Here is a 22764-nt window from a genome sequence, read left to right as displayed (position 1 = left end):
TCATTCTCATTGAAAGCAAGTCTAAGAAGCGGTAGATCTGTTCTATGTAAGCTATTTCTATCGGTCCCTTTAGTTTGGGTGTCCTTAACTTTCGGTTTTGTTGTGTACACCAGCTGAAAATACAATATTTTTGGTTATAAAAAATATATTTCACAGCGGTTTAGATGGTACAATTATTTGCGACACAATGACCTGTTATCTCACAACTGAAATTAGGCGAACTATTTTAATTTTAGCAACCAGGAAATGGAAAGATTAATGCATATTCCACCTTTGAGAAATTAAAGGTTATTTTTTGAGCTCATGGTGTAGCCAATGAGGCAGAGAAGCTGGAGGAGGACAGGAACAAGGTGAAGTGCCGCAAGAAATCTGAAATAGGGTAAGTGCCTCCCATTGGAAGGGTTCAGTCTAGTGGACTGAAATAGGTGCCCGTACTCATTTTGGGTGCCTTTACCGTTCATATTTAGGTGCAGAAGCTCCACAACACTTTGAGCTAATATTCTATGAGGTGGAGGAGCTCAAGCAGTAGAAAAAGTGAGGTGCCAGTGCTTAGCTTCGGTGATCTCATATGCCTAAGTGGTTCAGTCAGGGATAATAACAGAATAAATACACCAGCAAAACTGAAAAACAGCTACAACAAGCTGTTGTTCTTATGGATCAAACTGTTTCCTTCCTAAGGCAATGATTGACCCCCCAGTACCGTATTCACCTGAAGAGGAAAGCACAGGTGGCTCAGGGGGAGCTGGTGTGTCCTTGTTTTTTAACTGCTGTGAATTGACATGATGGGATCATTCCTGCTCACCCAACTTCTGCTTGTAATGTGTCTGTTGTCCATTAGGAGGCAGACAGCAGGATCCTGGGAGTCCTGCTAGAGAGTGCACGTCTGGAGGGAATTGAAGCACGTCAAGGAGCAACTCCAGCTGGAAAAGGAAGCAGAGTTTGTTATCCTGTACAGGTTGGTAATAGCATGAGCAGGCCCGGAGGCTGCAGGAGGATGAGTGGAGGCTGCAGGAGGATGAGTGGAGGCTGCAGGAGGATGAGTGGAGGATAAGTGGAGGCTGCAGGAGGATGAGTGGAGGCTGTAGGAGGATAAGTGGAGGCTGCAAGAGGATGAGGGGAGGTTGCAGACCCAGGGGATGTCCTAGCAGGGCTAACAGGACAAGGTACTGAACCAGGATGTGTGTTCTGAATTGCTAAATCAATTGATTAGTTGTGTCCCATGTTCATACGCGTCTTTCTCTCGTAGATTCAACACAGAACCCGTTCAGCCTGGACATGAAGAAGTTGTGAGACCAAAAAGACACGGCACAATCATATGTTCTTACACATTTGTACAAAGAATGAAGTATACCAACTTCATGCTTATATGTTAATTGCTGAATGTGGTGGTTGTTAGTTTTGTTACATTTTTAGCAAAATGATGAGGGATAGTTTATAATTCAAAGAATCATTTAAAAAAAATCAATAAACAAGACCTAAGATTGTGAGTTTTAGTTATGTAATTAAAACATTTTCTTTGCTTGCCCGTTTCTCTGCGCTCATGGAAGAAACACTTTGTCACACAATACAACAAACAATTTATCATTGACAGACTAATTAGATTAATTTCCTTAGTTGGATATCTGCTATTTGACATAATCAACCTATAAAAGATATGTGAAGCATATACAATACTTTAGAGCCAATCTGTAAGATTTACTCTTTGATTTGGAAGTTTTTGATCTAAATACCTTGTTGAGATTTGTAGTAAAGACACATACATCGTTGTTCGTTTTTGTTTTCATACAACAGGGCTGTCAAATTCATTCCATTCCTAGTGTCTACATGTTCATGTTTTTTTCTTTCAATTAAAACAACCAGGTGCGTGGACTTCTTTACTAATTAGTGACCTTAATTCATCAATTAAGTACAAGGAAGGAGCGAAAACGTGCAAATACTTGACCCTGCGTGTAATGAGTTTGACATGTATCACACAACAAATATTTGCAATTCTTTGGGCCTACTTGAAACCAATACACATTTCTATGAAGTGCTTGTGTGAACAGAATTGCACAGCAGTGAAATGCATTAAATGCATGTCTTGATGGAGGTACATTTCACTGCTTCTAAATAAATTGTTCTTTATCAACTTATACCTGGTCATGATACATCTTATTTGATCTACCAACATGACGAATACATAAATAGTAAATAAATGAACACTTTCACAAACATGGTTAATCTTTGATCTTATTACTGTTGCTATTTCACCACCAGATGGATGGATATACGTGCAGCATCAGATAAGGTTTTACAGCCGGTTCCCATCAAGAGCCATGCTGTGTACACAGTCACGGCTCAGTTCTCATCAACATAGAAGACAACTTGCACAGGAAACGCTGAGTGGGCGTTTTAACTTCCTGTGCCCGACCATGTGTCAATGTCAGGACCTGTACACTGAAGGATTACAAGCAGCCAGCAGTATCATGATGTTCTTACAGCTTGTATTCTCATGTCAGACCCGTGATCACAACACGTGAGGAAACAACTTTGATCGTGTGAGCAAATTCAGTGGACACCTGCTCATCAAACATCTCATTCCAAAATCATGGACATTAATATGGAGTTGGTCCTCCCGTTGCTGCTATAACAGCCTACTCTTCTAGGAAGGCTTCCCACTAGACATTGCTGCTGGGATTTGTGAGGTCAGGCGATTCGGCCTGGCTCACAGTCGGCATTCCATTTCACCCCGAAGGTGTTCGAAGGGGTTGAGGTCAGGGCTCTGTGCAGGCCAGTCAAGTTCTTCCACACCGATCTCAACAAAACATTTCTGTATGGACCTCACTTTGTGCACAAGGGCATTGTCATGCTGAAACAAGGAAGGGCCTTCCCCAAACTGTTGCCACAAAGTTGGAAGCACAGAAGAGTCTAGAATGTCATTGTATGCTGTAGCATTAACATTTCCCTTCACTAGAACTAAGGGGCCTAGCCCGAACCATGAAAAGCAGCCCCAGACCAATATTCCTCCTCCACCAAACTTTACAGTTAGCACTATGCATTGGGGCAATTAGTGTACTCGGGCATCTGCCAAAACCAGATTTGTCCGTTGGGCTGGCAGATGGTGAAGCGTGATTCCTCCTTCCAGAGAACGCGTTTCCAAAGGCGACGAGCATTACACTACTCCAGCCGACGCTTGGCATTGCGCATGGTGATCTTAGGCTTGTGTGCGGCTGCTCGGCCATGGAAACCGATTTAATCAAGCTCTTGACAAACAGTTATTGTGCTGATGTTGCTTCCTGGGGCAGTTTGGAACTCAGTAGTGAGTGTTGCAACCGAGAACAGACAACACTATGCGCTTCAGCACTCGGTGGTCCCGTTCTGTGAGCTTGTGTGGCCTAAAAATTAGCGGCTGAGCTGATAGATGTGTCTACTTCACAATTACAGCATTTACAGTTGACTGGGGCAGCTGTAGCAGGGCAGAAATTAAATGAACTGACTTGTTGGAAAGGTGGCATCCTATGAAGGTTCCACGTTGAAAGTCACTGAGCTATTCAGTAAGGCCATTCTACTGCCAATATTTGTCTATGGAGATTGCATGGCTGTGTGCTCGATTTTATACACCGGTCAGCAACGGGTGTGGCTGAAATAGCCGAATCAACTAATTTGAAGAGGTGTAATTTGAAGGGGCACAGGGCCCTGTAACATTCCTCAATGAGATGAAGTGAACCGCAAATGGAAAGGCTGCCGTAATCAAGTCGTAAGAAAAATACCACTGAATCAATATAGTATCTGATGAATATACTGTATGTATATTATATGTACTGTGTCCTTTTTACAATATGTTTTTCCTTCTCTCTGTTTTGACAGCTTTGCAATCATATTTGTAATACTATTTATTGTACAATGAAGAATATGTTCATAACACACTCAAGACCAAATGAATCAACTAGTTTTTTTGAAGTGACAACAGAGTCCTTGGTTCACATTTTTAAAACACAAATAGACCTATTAGCCATAATTCCTTTTGATTTGAACCATAATACTTATTTGACCCTTTTCCCAATCTTCTTGGAAGACAACAGCATCTCATTCCCTATATTTTTTAATTTTTTATTTATTTTGGCCAATGGGGCTTTGGTCCAAAAGCAAAGCAATAGTTCGAACAGAGAGATATGGAATGTTGAACATATAGTTGATAGAGAATAGCTACACATCATTGACCAATAACACATCAACCACCATCAAATGACAAGCATTGTCTGTGAAGGCTGCCATTACAGAATAGAGGTCCCACTCCTAAATACCCAGATACTCCATGCGTGTGGTAGTGCGTTGCCAGACTTTGAGATAGATGAAAATCAAGGTTCCTATGTGTGGAACCAGGGGTTATAATGATAGGTAGGCTCTAGTACAGAGATTACATTATTATTATTTTAAACGAGGATGACATACTGGGTAAAAGATGTGGGACTCTACACATGAAACGGCACATACGTTTTTTACAACATCCCATGGAAGAGAAACCAGTCGGAAGAAAGAGGAGTAGACACTTGAGGCACTAAAAGTGAGGCCTTCAACTTTCCCCATGTGGTGAGTTAGTTTGTCTAAGGATGAGATTGTGTCAGTTCAATCTGAAACACTTTCTTTATCCACTCAGGAGCCAAACGTCAGTAAAACAGTGGGAATGTGAGGCAGAGTTTAATGTGCATAGTTGTCTTTACTGTATCTTCAAGCTGGTTCGAGATTGAATTACACATTACCACAGATAGAACAGTAACAAGTCCTAAACAGTCATTGGGGCTTATAAATTCAGGGGATTATAATACTCAAACTCAGTTCTCTTACAGTAAGGATGTACAGCTGTAGTACCAGTAACAGTGTTATGTATTTTTGCGACAATGTCCTATAAATATGTCTATTTTATGTCTATGTCAGACCAATGATTGACGATCAGGTAATTCCCAGCAAATGCAAGTGGTCTCTTAAAAAAATACAGCAGTCTTTGGAATGCAGTAACATAGTGTGAAGTAAGACTATATCCAGCTGTAAAGCACATTCTCACATATTTATTGGCACCAAGTTTAACACTATGAAATGCTGTCTGTTTTTACCATATTCTGTAACTCTCCACAATGGACTCACCTTTCCAGCATGGACCTTTGACACCATTAGCATGCTAAGCATTGAAATGTTTTGGACCAGAGTAGAATCCAGTTCACTTACTCTGTCTCTACCACAATTCACATTTCTTTAAGGTTCTGTGATTGTTGGCGTCTACGTTCTCCATGCTACGTTCTCCTATCCATGTTGATGTCTACAGTAGGCCAACGTACATTTTGAAAATGACTGTCTGTCGATATGAACAACATTGAAGTCAAGTGGGACAGGTAAGGAAAAGACAACACCGTTAAATCCAAGTAATGGTAACCAAGTATTCGGTTTTTTGTTTGTTTGTTTTAGACAGACAGCACAATTCTGATATATATTTTTTCAGATCAGCTCTGAAAATGATCTGTTTGGAAAGATCAGATGTTATTGGTCAAAAATAGAATGAGTGAAAATAGATATCAGAATTGGGCTGCCTATGTAAACACAGCCGTAGTGCACTACATTTGACCCGGTAAATATAGGGAATAAAAGGGTCATTTCAGGCCAAGATCGATTCCTGGTAAATGTTAGCCTCTTGATTAGTGGACCATGTACAGCCCAGATGATTTGACCTAATTACCACACATCTAGATTAGGCAGCTCCATTGATCCCACAGACCAACCTCAGAATGATTAGTGACATGAACACATCGGATCAAGCAGGCCTGGGTTCAAATACTATTCCAAATACAAATATATTCAAGGATTTGCTTTAGTCTGCATGGAGGGCCAGGTGGGTGGGGTTTGCCTTTTTTGGACATTTCTATTGGTTCAATTGCTACAGGAAAGCTTTTAAAAAAGTACCACTTAAGCATTTAACATGATTTGAAAGTATTTGAACCCAGATCTTGACCACAAAGGGAAACAGTGACGAAAGAAATGGGGAGAACATAATAAGTGCTGTATAAAACATACACAATCATTTCAACAGTGGTTAGGTAAGAGTCCCGCGGGGTGGGAAGGAGTGTGTGTGCCTTTTGATTGGTTGGTTGTATTTGGCATTCATCATGGCATTGAGAAAGAGGGCGGGGGGAGACACGTCTCTTCCTCATCACGCCATCTTCAGAAACTGTTCCACTTTGTCCTCCTCCACTGCGTCCGAAAACATCTCATAGTTCTGGAGGAAAGAGACCAAACAGAGTATAAGGTATTATAAAGGGGTCATATCACGACATGTTTATGCCATCTAAGTAAACAGTTACCTACCTTTTCATCTATACTTATTATCCTCATTCCGTTAGATAAACACTCAACACACACACACAACCCTATCATATCTCACAAATATTCATTCTCCCTTCCTTACCCCACAGTACTGGTCCTCATTGAAGATCTGTGGTGGGACAGCCGTGGGGTTCCCTGCCTTGCTTCTCATCTCGTCCCTGACCTCCCCGCCCACTGAGATGTCAATCAGCTCGTACTGGATGCTCTTACTCTCCAGTATCCTCATCACCTCCGCCTGCTGAGACTTCACCTGGAGGGGGACAGGAAATGGTCAGTTCAGGATCAGGGATCCATTGCACTTTTCACACTACTGAGCCTAGCTAAACTGAGTTTAGCAGTACTGGCCTGATTATACATTTAACATAGCGCTGAAAAGGACAATGTGAAAAGACATATCAGAGCCAGCACGGTACAGTTTGGTAAGATAGTGTGAAAAGGGTGCAAGCTTTACTTGTAGTACCAGGCACCAAACAGTCAGAGATCTGCTTTGTTAAATGTCTGCTGTTAAGAAGGGAGATAGATGGGTGGCATTAACACTTCTATGATTATCCTGACAGAGAGACAGAAAACGGCTAAGTAGATCTCAGTAGTCTGCTTTGCCTTTAAAAGCTAAAAGGGTTTATCTAATGTGTGGTTGATGATTAATTGTGCAACGCTATCTTGTTGGGCCGGATTGAGGAAGTTGGGGGGTTGGGTGTGTTTGCAATGTGTAACCACGTCTACTTCACCCTCCAACTACATGCAGCCTGGCATTCAATGGGCAAGGCAGGAAGACACCACGCACTACTGAAAGCCGATTAAAATTACCATTAGAAATCAAGCGGAAAGCTAGGGCCAAACCGAATGACTGAATCCCTTATTTTTTTGTAGAAGAGGTGAAATTACATAACTTATGGCTAAACATTTTCAAAGTCTTCGATTAAAAATGATCGTGAATCATATGACCCGATGGTTATAGGCTATGGATAATTTGTCAGTGCAATGCAGAGGCCACCGAAAAACAAATCTCCCTGTAATTGACACCAGATGTTTAACCACGATGTTTTGCATAAATTGATACTGTGTGTCCACGCTTGAGCGAATGCAAACTCTTGGGAAGTACGCTGCAACATCTGTATCAATTTGATAAATTCCACGAAAAGCGAAATCCTGACTGTTTAAAATGCTTTTAGACTGCACAAATAGTTCACATCCACCGTGCAGGCAGGTACACGGTAGCCATTGCTGACAAGTATGCTAACCTAGTTCCACTTGTCTAGGCATGCATCGATTATATCAGGTAAGTTGCAGAATGCGAAAAATATGCAATTATGTCCTCATTATTCGAATAGGTTCGTGAGATCTACCGCCAAACGCAGACAGAGGAAATGAAGCAGAACTATATGACTTCCGTCCCCATTTTCGGGGTGAGTTTGCATTTCCTGGTCTGTTTTGTTCATCTATAAATAAAGTCGTTCTTCAAAAACGTTGCGATTGTATGGTGGACTGAATTATAAATTATGCCACACATGCGAACAATTACATTCTTGAACTAAAGCATGGAAAATTCGCATTGTGTATATATGCTGATCAGATCCTGGGATGGATCGTTGACAGGGCGTTGGGTGTGTCTTTCAGACTGGTCCATAAAGGGTCAATTAGAAGTGTATCCACCTGCAAGAATATAATTTATCAATGAATATCCGTTTCATCTCACCTCTCTGGATGCAGTAACGGTGGTATAATACAATTTGACGCCCATGGTTGCGATTCTCGATATCCCTTTGTGTTGTCACACGAACCGCGAACAGCTCTCTTGCCGAAGACTACGATCAATCGCCTCCCGCGGCTGAAAAGCCTCTATTTGCTGTGTGGTTTAAAGGGCCAGTGCAACTCTTTAGTCCTGTGGGTCGATTGATGTTCTACTAGTAGGCAAATTTGATGGGACTGTGACATGTATATCTAGCCTGTTATTGGCATATAGTCCAGTGTGTAGTAAAGTTAAATAGCCTGGAATAAAATGATTACCCATATCCAATTTATAAAGATTTTTTCAGCTTTTTTGTTTGAGACTATATGAACATGAAGGGCAGTGGTCTAAAGTACTTAAGTAAAAATACTTTAAAGTACTACTTAAGTAGTTTTATGGAGTATCTGTGCTTTACTATTTATATTTGACAACTTTTACTCCACTACATTCCAAAAGAAAATTATGCACTTTTTACTCCTTACATTTTCCCTGACACCCAAAAGAACTAGTTACATTTTGAATGCTTAGCAGGACAGGAAAATTGACTAATTCACGCACTCGTTTGTAAAGGATGTCTGAGTGTTGAAGTGTGCCCCTGGCTATCCATAAATGTTTAAAAAAAATAACAATACAAATTGTGCCATCTGGTTTGCTTAATTAAAGGAATTTGAAATGATTTATACTTTTACTTTTGATACTAAGTATATTTTAGCAATTACATTTACTTTTGATACTTAAGTACATTTAAAACCAAATACTTAGACTTTTACTCAAGTACTATTTTACTAGACGACTTTCACTTTAGTCATTTTCTTTTAAAGTATCTTTACTTTTACTCAAGTATGACTATTGAGTACCTTTTCTACCACTGATGAAGGGGTTCAACAGCCCAGGCTATTACTAAATATTATTTTTCATGAGCTGCTTCTGAACAACAAAAAATCTAAATTCTATTACAAATTAGATGGATTTCACTTACGTTGGTCAACAATCAACTGAGCCAATGTGCCTTGATTACAAATCCTGCTCAAAGTCCCTGTTCCACTGAGTGTCACTAAGCATAAAAAAATCCAACCCCACCGAGGCTATTTCAAGGCAATCATTTTGTTATTGTGATAAACACTGTCCAAGTAAATTGGGTAAACTCAGGTGCAATAATGGGTTATGATAAGACCTCCCATTGGGACTGAAAGCAAATAACAGATCTTTGTAAATCTGAATCAAGACTACTATGGTCTCTGTGTAACTGATGTAATGGTGAACAGTAGGCTAATGAAACTCGTTGAGCTTGGCATGGTGATGTAGACATTGATCACTGGCAGGGCAGTGAGCCAGGCAGCAGGGGTAATGTGGACAGAGTCCAAGCGTAGGGTTAGCTCCAGCTTTGTCTGCTGGTTCAGGTTTTTCCTACATGGGATAAAGAGGAGCTGAGCTGGGTGGCTTGGCAGGCAGCAGTACTGAACAAACCAGGAAGAGGGCCAAGACTGGAATCAGACCCCCAAACTGTGTCCTGGCAAGCCTGGTCAATCACAATAATTCAAAAACCATTAATTGATCAGTGTCTACATCAGGGTGGGACTGCTTGTGATCGTTGAAGGGAAGCATTGTGATCTCAAAGTCAAAGAATATGGAGAGATGAAGCCATGTTCAGACAAACAGATCTCATTCTGGACAGAGAGTCGGACAAGTAAAACCAATACTATGCCTAAAATGCCCATTGGTATACTGGTGTCAAGATTATACTTTGCGCACTTAACGCCCTTAGGCTAACAATCCCATTTCAGAATTTACCAATCACACTGTGGATCAGTTTCAGTCATTAATGAAGAGCACAAGCGGAGGACAAATACAATGATAATTTCAGCACTGTGATGGAGCATAGAACAGTAGTAGGCTGTAATGTGTCAATGTTACATCGATCAAACCAAATCCTAGGGTTACTAAAATAGGCTCCAAATGTTACATTATTTCGAGGGATATGACGGGAACACTATACCATATGGAGACAATGGATGGATACCCACTATTCACTTGGATCCGTGGCATACCAATACATATCATTTGTGTTTCAGATCAGACGCTTTGCCTCTCCACATGGAGGAAGCAGTCGCCTAGAGTTCAACACTGTCCTCTGCTGAGCTGCGTGAAATGCTTGGAGACAGAAATGACAGCAACGTAACGGTTACATATTCCTTGCAATTTCATTGGGCGAGGTGAGTTTGAGGTTGCAGTAATAATGAAAGGAAAAAGGTGTGGGCTTCAAGTCGGTTTTTTTATTTACTTTTTTTTTTTTTTAATTTTTTTTTTTTACAAATGCCATGAATTTAACAAAGTTTTGGAATGTGAATGCCCTGCAAATGGTTAGGATTTCTGACTTGTCTTAGTAAGACTGCATTGTTGTGAATGTTATTTCTTTTCATCAGTCAGGGGAAAACTATACCTGGAGCAGTGGCCACCTGTCATGTTCTCTAGCTGTTTTGTGCTTAACGTGTTTAGCCCCCCCCCCCCCCCAAAAAAATAAAAAAAAATAACAATAATAATAATAAATAAATAAATATATAATCTGTTTAAAAGTTTGGGGTCCTTGTTTTTAGAAAGAAAAGCCAAAAAAAGTGCCCATTAAAATAACATCAAATTGATCAGAAATACAGTGTAGACATTGTTAATGTTGTAAATGACTTTTGTACTGGAAATGGCTGATTTTTAATGGAATCTCTGCATAGACCTACAGAGGCCCATTATCAGCAACCATCACTCCTGTGTTCCAATGGCACGTTGTGTCAGCTAATCCAAGTTTATCATTTTAAAAAGCTAATTGATCATTAGAAAACCCTTTTGCAATTATGTTAGCACAGTTAAACTGTTGTTCTGCTTAAAGAAGCAATAAAACTGGCCTTCTTTATAAGAGTGGAGTATCTGGAGCATCAGCATTTGTGGGTTCGATTACAGGCTCAAAATAGCCAGAAACAAAGAACTTACTTCTGAAACTCGTCAGTCTATTCTTGTTCTGAGAGATGAAGGCTATTCCATGTGAGAAATTGCCAAGAAACTGAAGATCTCGTACATCTCTGTATACTACTCCCTTCACAGAAAAGTGCAAACTGAATCTAACCAGAATATAAAGAGGAGTGGGAGGCCCCGGTGCACATCTGAGCAAGAGGACAAGTGCATTAGTGTCTAGTTTGAGAAACAGACACCTCACAAGTCCTCAACTGGCAGCTTCATTAAATAGTACCCGGGGAAAAAAACAGTCTCAACGTCAACAGTGAAGAGGCGACTCCGGGATGCTGGTCTTCTAGGCAGAGTTCCTCTGTTCTTTTGCCCATCTTAATCTTGGCCAATAAAAAGAAAAGATTAAGATGGACAAAAGAACACAGACACTGGACAGAGGAACTCTGCCTAGAAGGCCAGCATCCCAGAGTCGCGTCTTCACTGTCAAGAATCACAAGCAATGGACATTAGACTGGTGGAAATCGGTCCTTTGGTCTAATGAGTCCAAATGAGATTTTTGGTTCCAACGCTGGGTCTTTGTGAGATGGAGAGTAGGTGAACAGATGATATACGCATGTGTGGATCCCACCGTGAAGCATTGAGGAAGAGGTGTGATAGTGTTTTGCTGGTAACACTGATTTATTTAGAATTCAAGGCACACTTAACCAGCATGGCTAACACAGAGTACAGGAAAAGTACAGGAAAAGCAGCCAACACGTGCTCAGCATATGTGGGAACTCATTCAAGACTGTTGGAAAAGCCTTCCAGGTGAAGCTGGTTGAGGGAATGCCAAAAGTGTGCAAAGCTGTCAAGACAAAGGGTGGCTACTTTGAAAAATCTCAAATATAAATTATATTTTGATTGGTTTAAAAAAAATTTGGGTTACTCCATGATTCCATGTGTGTTATTTCATAGTTTTGATGTCTACACTATTATTATACAATGTAGAAAATAGTAAAAATCAAGAAAAACCCTTGAATGAGTCGGTGTGTCCAAACCTTTGACTGGTACACACATTTTATATATAAAATATTTTGGGGGGCATTAATGTGTCACATATCAGTTTGCAAACAATGTATAAACTAACAATTATTGAGTTAATAAAGCTGCATACAAACATGCTCTTGTTTTGCTTCCTTGAGCAAGGCAGCTCCAAAATGCAGGTGTTTAAGCCTAGCTCAGCTATCTGTCGTGGTGGAAAATACTGAGCTTAGGGGTTGGGAATGTTCTCTAGTTACACCGTGATTGGCTCAGTGTTCCGTCACTCATGGGGATACTACGTCACCGCAAAAACTATGGGCAGAGTAAAAAAATTCAAGCCCCTTGGGTGCTGCCATAAAGTTACAATAGAAGTGCCCATCCAAGAAGGCTCATGGTCATTAGCCACAGATAAAATGATGTCATATCTATCCTATCTTTGATTGGACTGATCATGTCAACGTCATACTTTCAAAATCTTAGCTAGCAATCAGTCTTCATAATGAATCACGTCAAATCTACTTGTAAATCCTTTTCAATCCAATGAGGATAAATTATAGATAAATTGTATCGGTGCTCATCGGCCATTGGTCATAAACATTACACAAGTTGTGTTTTGGAAGGAAGCAGTGGCTAACTGCAAGTGTTGCAAAGCAATCACTATCCTGCTATTCAATGGAGTGGGTGTGTGGTCCAAGTCAGGGTTTAAAGGTCTCTTTTCCAAGATAAACATTCAACACCATAGGCTAGAATAGGTTGAATACATTGACCATGCTGTCAATCCAGCATGACTTCTGCCGCGTTCAAAACAATTGGAAATCAGAGAGTAATGGACAAAGGTTAAACATTAACAAAGCCGGATTGCATCACAGCACTGTGGAGAGCGAGAGAGAGAGAGAGTCCTTACCAGTCCTGGCAGTGGGAAGCCAGGGTAAACGCACCAACAATTTAGATTATAAACTAGTCATGTATTACTATATGATCACAACCGTTACATACATCATTTTGACACCATGTGTCACATTGAACATTTTCAATATGACACAGCAGCTTTCAAAACTCAGTCAACACAAGGTCAGGACTTTTCCAGACCAGAGAACAACTAAGCAAATATATTCTAGGATTAAAGTGAGCAAGTAAAAACAACTGTTACAGCAAAGTGACAAATACAAAAAGAAAAAAAGCAGTTAGATTCACCCGCCCCCCAATATAGATTTTTTTTTTTTTTTTTAAGTTTACATTCTAATTCGCTTTGTTCAGTGATAGATCTAGCCCAGATCCAGATTGGTTTGCTCTATGACAATAAGAGTTGGCAAGACGGCACAAACAGATCTGGGACCAGGCTAGTGATAGGCTTCGTCATCTCCCGTTATGTAAAAGATAAATACTCTCAAGGCACAACAAGAGCATGTTGACATAATACAGTGACTACACAAGGTGTTTACTATAAAAATATACTGTGTGTATACAGTGGCAAGAAAAGTATGTGAACCCTTCGGAATTACCTGGATTTCTGCATAAAATTTGTCAAGTTTTATCTGATCTTCATCTAAGTCACAACAATAGACCGTCTGTTTAAACTAATAACACACAAACAATGATACGTTTTCATGTCTTTATTGAACACACCGTGTAAACATTCACAGTGCAGGGTGCAAAAAGTATGTGAACCCTTGGATTTATTAACTGCTTGACCCTCCATTGGCAGCAATAACCTCAACTGAACGTTTTCTGTAGTGGCGGATCAGACCTGCACAATGGTCAGGAGGAATTTTGGACCATTCCTCTTTACAAAACTGTTTCAGTTCAGCAATATTCTTGGGATGTCTGGTGTGAACCGCTCTCCTGAGGTCATGCCTCAGCATCTCAATTGGGTTGAGGTCAGGACTCTGACTGGGCCACTCCAGAAGGCATATTTTCTTCGTTGTCCTGTTGCATCACCCAACTTCTGTTGAGCTTCAATTGGCAGATAGCCTTACATTCTCCTGCAAAAACAAAATCGTTTTTCCGCCAATGATAGCAAGCTGCCCAGACCCTGAGGCAGCAAAGCAGCCCCAAACCATGATGCTCCCTCCACCATACTTTACAGTTGGGATAATATTTTGAAGTTGGTGTGCTGTGCCTTTTTTTCTCCACACATAGTATTGTGTGTTCCTACCAAACAACTCAACTTTCTGTCCACAGAATATTTTGCCAGTAGCGTTGTAGAAAATCCAGGTGCACGTTTGCAAACTTCACATGTGCAGCAATGTTATTTTTGGACAGCAGTATCTTCGTCCATGGTGTCCTCCCATGAAAACCAATCTTGTTTAGTGTTTTATGTATCGTAGACTCGTCAACAGAGCTGTTAGAGTGTTCTAGAGATTTCTGTAATTCTTCAGCTGACACTAGGATTCTTAACGTCATTGAGCATTCTGCGCTGTGCTCTTGCAGACATCTTTCCCTTACGGCCACTCCTAGGGAGAGTAGCAACAGTGTTGAACCTTCTCCATTTATAGACAATTTGTCTTACTGTGGACTGATGAACATCAAGGCTTTTAAAGATATGTTGGTAACAAGGCATGGTTCACATAAGGCAATGGTTCTTGTGAACAGCAAACTCAAATTGTGGGAGTTTTTTTTTTTAATAGGGCTAGGCAGCTCTAACCAACATCTCCAATCTCATCTCATTGATTGGACTCCAGGTTCGCTGACTCCTGACTCCAATTAGCTTTTGGAGAAGTCATTAGCCTAGGGATAAACATAATTTAACCATTGAGTGTAGGTTGGAAAAAGTATGTGTTCAATATAGACAAGAAAAATACAATAATTTGTGTGTTAGTTTAAGCAGACTGTGTTTGTCTATTGTTGTGACTTAGATGAAGATCACATTGAAATCCAGGTAATTCCAAAGGGTTCACCTACTTTTCTTGCCACTGTACATGCAGGTCTAATCTTACATAAGGTTTACATTGACGGATTCATTAATACACTTTCTCAGCAATTGGTCCAGTACAGGCTTGATTTGTGACCCCACATGAGAAATACTCAGTTTATACTCTCATAGGTGAAAAAGTGCAATGTGGGTCAATTTGTCTACCTATAAAAGTGCTCTAGACATGGATAGATTGATCGGCCTGGCATTAAAATGTGAAACTCCTATAAAAAGCATAGTTAGCAGTATTGTTGATATTCAGAACCACACCCACTACACAGTATGCTTCCTTTTCCAACATAATACTACTTTGAAAGTGAATAAACTATCCCTTTAAGATCAATTCATTTCATTGTTTGAGTGCTGACAAGGACTCATATCACAATGTTTCTTGGCAGTAGTTAGACATACGTTGTTGTATAAAAAACAACAAAAAAAACATAATGGAACAAAACTAGCACAAGTGTAACAAAAGCATTGAGACATGATTAGACATACTGCTATAGGAATACTTCTGTCATCGTCAAGGACACAGGTGCTGTAGAGAAACATTTTATAGAAGCAAACTCGAGCAGGCTAAGGAAGGCAGTGTGTGTCGAGACGAACAAGGCCACATTGATCACTTTGGTACCAACCCAGCGGGCAAAACTGGGCAAAAGTTTTTGGCTATAATAACGTCAACTAATTTCAACCAGTTTTGCCCACAGGGAAGTGATTGTAAGTCTCCTACACAGTGACCTACCCAGTTCACTTGGACTTGTCTCTGCAGTTAAGCAACCGTTTTACTTTCCTTGCAATGAAGACTGCTATGCAGACACAGGCCACCAGCGTGGCTCCATACTGCACCAGATAGACAGTGGATGCTCCCTCTCCGTGTAGCTGTGTGTAGAGTGGCCGTCGGCCCAGGTAGTCCAGGTGAGAGGCCTGGATCTGACATAGAGTACAGATAACCAGGAAGAAGTGGAACAGCTGGTGGCCCTGCCCCAGGAAGTCACAGTGGCCTGGGAACAGACGCTCTGGGAGAGGGTTGGTGAAGAAGAACGCACTGGACAGGAAGAAGGCTACCTGGCTCCCATGGAAGGATATAGCCGGGTCGCCGACTATGCCACTGGCGGGGGCAGCGATGTCATCACTGTGCGACGTGGTCCAGAGGGACTGGAGGAGGCGATGGAACACTGGACTAGTATCCCAGGCATAGGCCATAGCCGAGGGAATCACCTGGCCCACCTTCCGGACCCAGACCCGCAGGCTGTAGTTGCGATACTTCCCATAGCAGCAGCCTAGGCAGGACAGGCAGCAGAGGAAGGTGGCAGTGGGCATGAAGACTGGGGAGACCCACTGGTGGTAGTTTGGTTCCACAGCATAGTAGAAGTGAGCCATGGCGCTGCCGTACTGATACTGAGCCACTCCTACATAATCCAGGAAGAAGAAGCAGTAGTGGTAGAACTCTGATTTGGCGGCCAGGAGGTGGGCTACAGTGCTGCAGGCCATGTAGGCCAGGGAGGACAGCAGGAGAATGAGGAGGGGCCAGGCGTGGGCGTCATCGATGAAGTCCACCGTCTCAGCTAGCTGTAGGAACTTGACCAGGACCAGGAGAGACCCTAGCAGGTGGGTCCACACGTTGATGGTCTCGTTGTGACGCTGGAACAGCGACAGGAAGTAGTACCTGTATTGATCAGGAGATGGGACACCATTATGTTCGCTTCTTTAAGAGATGTCTTTACTATGATAAAACCGGATATGATGTACATAGCATTATGGGTAATGTAGTACATGTTACAGTACCTCCAGCCCTGGTGGAGCGGTCGGTAGCCGGCGTGGATGTAGCGCTCTCTGAAGAATCCGGGAACTTCGGTGTCCCGTAGCGTGCCTGGCATGGAGGGGGCGGCCTCTGTCAGCATCTGGGGCAACGCCCTTACCTGCTGGAGGTTGATGAACAGACGCCCAATCCGCTCCATAGCGATCGTTGCCATGAGGGATAGTTTGATGGGGGGACTGTTGTTGTTGCTGACTGGACAGCTTCAGGAGACTGGCAACTGAAAGAGAAGGAGGGTAACACCATTAGAAAGACATGCTGACACTTAAAAGGCTTAAAAACAATAACTAAGACAAAAAGAGGTTCAAAATGACCATTTATTTGAAAACTGCAGCGCAAGTAAAACTATTGGCAAACATAAATGAAACACAGGTTAAAAAAGTTCCTTCAATTAGGTGCAATTATGTGCACCTCTGTCAGTATGTCAACACGAAATGAAAAAATGGAAACAATCAACAAGACAATAAGCATTTGGGGTGTGTGCAATTGGCAATCAGCGCAGGCTAGGAAAACTTTGAATGTTGAAGGAAATGGCAATTTATTATTAAAAAAAATGAACACATCACATTACTTGCTCCAGCAGTTCAATTACTTTAAAATTAGTCTCTCGTCCAAGTGAAGGTCTCTTCTTTAACAGTTCCTCTGTAAAATGCTGCCACCTCAGTAGAGAGGACGAGCCTGGTGAGTTCATTTTCAGTTTGGTTTAACCAGGCAAACAGAGGACACCCTTTATGCTGGCCCTACCTGGCAAAGACACCAAGGCCTGGGACAGGAGGCCAGAATACACCAGACATGTTTCGATTCCTGCAGCAGACCTGACAATTTATTAACAGTAGTTAGCCTTAATCTGCAACTAATATGCAGTTAACATTAGAGGGAGAGGAACAGGGGGAAGAACAACATGAACTCTTCAACCTTGAAGAATAACAGAGGGCAGAGATCTTCCTGAGCAGTGCGATGTATAAACTGAACTGTAATTGCTCCATTAAATCATTCTGGATAAGACCGTCTGCTAAATGACTAGAACGTAAAATGTCATGGGAGCGTACCAACTAAACACGCAAATCTGTTTTTAATCAAGAAATCAAGTTTTAATTTCCTGAACTGGTGAAAGAATGTATTTTCAGAAGCATACAGCATATGTATGTCATCCAACCACAAAGCACTATCAGACATGTTTACACAGTAACTTAACTTTTTTAGTAGATATTGGCCACATGGCCATATCTGATAAAACAGAGTTGCTTATGAACAGCAACTTAGTTGCAACACTTTCAAAAACGGGATCCTTAAAAAAAGGATGACATGATAACAAGGCATATGCAGTCAAGTAATTTAATTTAATCAACACCTATTTCCTATTTTCAACCCTGTCAAGTATTTGCCTATGGCTTTTGAGACTGAGGGATTTACACTGTGGCACCAGTGGATGAAAAATATTGTTGACACCCGTGGAGGCTCCTCAGAGGAAGGACCCTCCTCCTCAGTGAATTTCATATAAATAAAAAGTGAAACATTAAAAAAGTTATCATATTTAGATTAAACTATACTAAATATATTCATGTCACCAAATGTATTAAAAACACATTTTTGCAATGAAGGCCTACAGTAGCCTCAGCAGCACTCTGTAGGGTAGCACCACGGTGTAGCCGGACAACTAGCGTCTGTCCTCCTCTAGATACATTAACTTCAATACAAAACCTAGGAGGCTCATGGTTCTCACCCCCTTCCATAGACTTACAAAGTAGTTATGACAACTTCCAGAGGACTTCCTCCAACTTATCAGAGCTCTTGCATGAACTGGCATGTTGTTCACCCAATTAAAGGATCAGTGAATTAATCTATTCCTGAAAGCATAAGCTACAGCTAACTAGCACTGCAGTGCAGTGCATACAATGTGGTGAGTAGTTGACTCAAAAGAGAGAGAAAGACAATATTGGAACAGTTAATATTTTTTTTATAAAAAAAATTAAGTAGAAGCAAAGAGATGTATTTTTTTCACTTAGCTAGCGAATGCAGCTGCTCGTTTAGCCTATTCAAACACCCAGCTCAAACAGAGAGGGATGCTATGTTAGCAAGCTGGCTATGGCGATCCAAAACGGGACCTCTTCCAAGTAAAGGTAAGCTTGTGGTTTTATTAATTTATTCCCACCGGGGCCAGCCGGTGTAACTGCAAAACTGATTGCTGACTGTACACTCTACTGCATGATTGTAGCAGGTTTATTAATGCATTAGTTCTCGTAGCTAGGTTGATTAGCTAATATGGTGACAATGACTTAGGCTGTGTGTAGCAGTTATGAAATGGTTTGGCTTAAAAAGGTTTTTTCATCTGTTTACTGACAGCTGATGTGTTGTGCACTGAAGTCCACAAGCGAAGGGACAAAGTGAGAGGAGGAGAGCATGAAGATGAGAGAAGGAATAATGCAACAAACAAAATGCTCATGCTGTTTGTATGCAGCTGCTATGATAGTGAACTGCGTTTGTGTGTGATCAGGGATATATTTATTCCGCCGATTGTGTTGAACAAAGTTTATTAAAACGGAAGAAAGCGGAACAAAATGGGGATAAAATGACAGAAATTTGCCTCCCGAGTGGTGCAGCGGTCTAAGGCTCTGCATCGCAGTGCTGGAGGCATCACTACAGACCCGGGTTTGATCCTAGGTTGTGTCACAGCCGTCCATGACCGGGAGAACCATGAGGCGGCACACAATTGTCCCCGCGTTGTTTGGGGAGGGTTTGTCCGGCCAGGATGTCCTTGTCCCATTGTGCTCTAGCGACTCCTTGTGGAGTACTTGACTTCGGCCGCTAGTGGTACAGTGTTTCCTCCAACACATTGGTGCGGCTGGCTTCCGGGTTAAGCAAGCAGTGGGTCAAGAAGCAGTGCGGCTTGGCAGGTTAGTGTTTCTCAGGACGCATGGTACTCGACCTTCGCCTCTGCCGAGTCAGGAATTGTAGAAATGGGACAAGACTGTAACTACCAATTGGATATCACGAAATTGGGGAGAAAAAGGGGTAAAAAGTTAACTAATTCAAGAATTTGTACAATAGAAATTATTGTTTGCAACTGTTGGACTAATGATTACTCCCTACATCAGCTAGATGCAAGCAAGAGTGTGCAAGGCGATATTGAATGTAATCACTGTCTGTCACCTTGATTACTCAAGTTTGTTTGTTGTAAACTTTCATTCATAGGCTAGGTTGTAGCAACCTCATGATGGGTATAGGGAAAATTCTAATATCATGTAGTAGCCTAAACATATTGATATTATATTGAGCTGGGTGAATGGAATATTAATGAAAGTCATCCAATATGCTGTAATAGAAATAATGCAATGCTCAAAAAAATAACGCTCATCCGCCCTCATCTTAAACGTCACTGACAGCAACTGGTTGACACCCAATAATAACTTACTCAAGACCTCACATAAACCTACAGTATACATCTCTCCCTTCAGCATCTCCCATGTTTTAGTAGGTGACAAATGGAGAGTCAGGCAGACCAATCACTGAGAAATATACTTTCTGACTGCTCTCTTCCACAAATCTGAAAAACACATTTCACCCCATCAAATACTAAAACTTAAAATGTTGACCAATGTTCCCTCTAAGCTGCAGTGCAGCTCCCAGGGACTGCCGTGCAAAGCGCAGAATATCTGCCCATGGAGAGAAGAATTTCACTGACCTTTCTATAGTTTTCCCTGTTAAATAACACTATAAATGTTTCCCTTTACTGTGGCAATAGTGATCGAATCAAAGCAATATTAACCATTTCAATGCAACATACCGAAACAAAAACGAACCAAGCAAGATATTTTGTTGTAGGCATAAGAGTAGGATTCTATTGTGCACAACTCAGCCCATACTCTACACAGACAGGTGCAGCATAGCCAATCAGAGCTGCAGTAGGCCTATATGCAAATTGACCATTGCTAAATGGATATGTGCCATTTACTTTGAACTGGACTGTGTTTACAGCTGTGGCCATGAGTAGATGCACTTGTTTTGAGATCAAAGCAAGAGCTGCATGTAGCCATATTTTGTTCATATCCTGTGCTAGTTAGTGAGTTATTAGCCCAGTTATAGAAAATGTGTAGTCAGCAATAGGTGAGTTACTACTTCTTACAAGAGCACAGAATGTGTACATTTCTAGACAGCTTTGAAAAGCCAGTCAGGTAAAGAGTTGGTCGGGTCTTAAAGGGGCAGTGTTGTATTTTGAGACAGGCTTTAATAAGCTTAGTAGCCAATAGTTAGAGCATAGCATAATTTGTCTGATTCTCTCCAATAATGGTATGGGAATTATAATGCATTTTATTTTGTAAAGTGGTTTCTTGCATCAAAAACCACAACATGTTCAGTCACCTCCTTGTCTGAAGGACAAGTGAATAAACCGGTTAATGTCAAGCCCTGCATGTTTTTTTCATAAGTATCATGGAATGTAGGACTACATTGAACACCACACATTGGCTGCTACTGTAGGCTGAATGATAGAACAGCTATTTCCATGTTAAAATGTTATGCATTTTCTCCATTGTTTTTGACAGTAGGCCACTACATCGTGATCAAATAACCGCAGAAGACTACTTGGCCACTGTTAAAACTGTAACTTGAAGCAGGTACGCCCAGTGTTCACAGTAAACGCGTGCTGGAAGCTGCACAGAATTTTCACAACGTTCAGGTTTGCGCTCAGCTGACCTGAAATTTGCTCAGTGCCAAAAAAATTGAGGGAACGTTGACATACATTCAGTTTCATTTGGTATAGGCTACACTAAAATAAGTTGTGCTCTTTCTTGCGTACATTGTTTAACCTGAGAAGTAAAAAAGTTAGAAAATATTGCGCAAGACAAGAGGGAGGAAATACCAATGCATGTGGTTCTTCCTCTTCAAGGCTGCTGCTGTAGACCTACTTTATTAGACTACACCAGACGGCTCCTGGAGACGCAGCGCAGCAGGACAGTCGGCAGGTTCTTTCACCTTCAAGATGTGATGATCGTCCGACTGTCTCGGTCCCTGTGCCCCTCCGAAAGTCATCGGTCGTCACGCCTCCACGACCGGTGTCGGCCTTGTCATCCACTCATATACTGGAATGCAACAGATGTGTGTCCAATATGAACAGGAGTTGTCCAATGGCAAGTAAGTAGGCGGTGGTTAGCAGCAGAGGACAGAGAAGAAATATGGTATTTATCTTGGCTACGGGAAACTTTGGGTTGGACGTCTGACTGCAAACTGTCCGTCAAGCCTTTCAGAAGAGTCACCATGTAACTGTTTCTAGTCAAGTTTAGATTGCTCGTTGTTTCACATGCTGGTGAAATTGTTTCAATAGGTTAACACAGTAGTAGCCTATAACCTGTTGGTTTCGAGAGAAGAATACCGAGGCACAAAATACTGACGAAATTACTTTCTGAAAAACCACACCCTCATAAACCGGAAAAAGAAAAAATGAGAACTCCAGTTGAAATACATCAAAAACGTAGTAGCCTAGATTTTAGCCTGCTGTACAGCTTCTACGTGGAGTCTAAATGTAAAATTTCATTTAAGTCCCAATGGTATAAAACGCCGCAAATACAACAACAAAAACTCCAGAACACGGGCTCATCAGGGACATTCTTTTGCATGGATGTGTCCAGAACGTGGTATCATGGAACGAAAACTTTCCTGCCTGTGTGTTTAACCTGTTTCAAACAAGGAGAAGCAATGTCAATGGCATAGCACTGACAGCATTATTCAAATGTTTGAGGGGTTATATGTCTATGGGTCTTGGTGCCTTTCATTTCAAATATGTAATATTCTGTATTATCAGCAAAAGTATTTGAAGTGGGCTACACAATCAGGTTTTTAAAAACTGCCCTATCCTATTTGTGTCTGCAGTTCATATACAATGTACAAAACAAACTAAGAATGAACTGCTTCAGATAATCAACAAAGGTCTACTTTGTAGCTTGGAAGCTCCCTTCAAATGGTGCAGACAATTATGTAATATGTTGACAT

At 41.3% G+C, this 22764-nt stretch overlaps 2 protein-coding genes across 3 annotated transcripts; both read right to left on the bottom strand.

Annotated features, from left to right (window-relative positions):
- Nucleotides 1–4075: 4075 nt before the first annotated feature.
- Nucleotides 4076–8176, bottom strand: LOC135549825 (SH3 domain-binding glutamic acid-rich-like protein 3). Its single transcript, XM_064980153.1, has 3 exons — nt 8048–8176; nt 6434–6601; nt 4076–6244 (listed from the first exon to the last, which is right to left on the bottom strand). Exons 1-3 carry the CDS (start codon nt 8090–8092, stop codon nt 6179–6181), a joined length of 279 nt encoding a protein of 92 aa, XP_064836225.1. The 5' UTR covers nt 8093–8176; the 3' UTR covers nt 4076–6178.
- Nucleotides 8177–11686: 3510 nt separating this feature from the next.
- LOC135549824 (membrane progestin receptor alpha-B-like) lies at nt 11687–22203 on the bottom strand. Of its 2 annotated transcripts, none has more exons than XM_064980151.1 (3): nt 21638–22203; nt 16749–16999; nt 11687–16629 (listed from the first exon to the last, which is right to left on the bottom strand). In XM_064980151.1, the coding sequence occupies exons 2-3, from the start codon at nt 16934–16936 to the stop codon at nt 15711–15713; spliced, it is 1107 nt and encodes a 368-aa protein (XP_064836223.1). In that variant the 5' UTR covers nt 16937–16999; nt 21638–22203; the 3' UTR covers nt 11687–15710. The 2 variants fall into 2 exon arrangements, with proteins under 2 accessions (XP_064836223.1, XP_064836224.1); XM_064980152.1 differs by having other exon boundaries at nt 21684–22203.
- Nucleotides 22204–22764: the final 561 nt, after the last annotated feature.

The sequence above is a fragment of the Oncorhynchus masou genome, chromosome 12, assembly GCF_036934945.1.
Source record: "Oncorhynchus masou masou isolate Uvic2021 chromosome 12, UVic_Omas_1.1, whole genome shotgun sequence".
Lineage (NCBI taxonomy): Eukaryota > Metazoa > Chordata > Actinopteri > Salmoniformes > Salmonidae > Oncorhynchus > Oncorhynchus masou.
Note: the sequence above shows the minus strand (reverse complement) of the source record. Positions and strands in the feature narration are given on the sequence as shown.

Coding starts and splice junctions, on each gene's coding strand:
- LOC135549825 (XM_064980153.1), bottom strand. CDS start 8,092: ATGGGCGTCAAATTGTATTATACCACCGTTACTGCATCCAGAGAG. Junction 6,602..8,047: donor CCGTTACTGCATCCAGAGAG/GTGAGATGAAAC, acceptor GTCCCCCTCCAG/GTGAAGTCTCAGCAGGCGGA. Junction 6,245..6,433: donor ATGAGGACCAGTACTGTGGG/GTAAGGAAGGGA, acceptor TCTTTCCTCCAG/AACTATGAGATGTTTTCGGA.
- LOC135549824 (XM_064980151.1), bottom strand. CDS start 16,936: ATGGCAACGATCGCTATGGAGCGGATTGGGCGTCTGTTCATCAACCTC. Junction 16,630..16,748: donor CCGCTCCACCAGGGCTGGAG/GTACTGTAACAT, acceptor TGATCAATACAG/GTACTACTTCCTGTCGCTGT.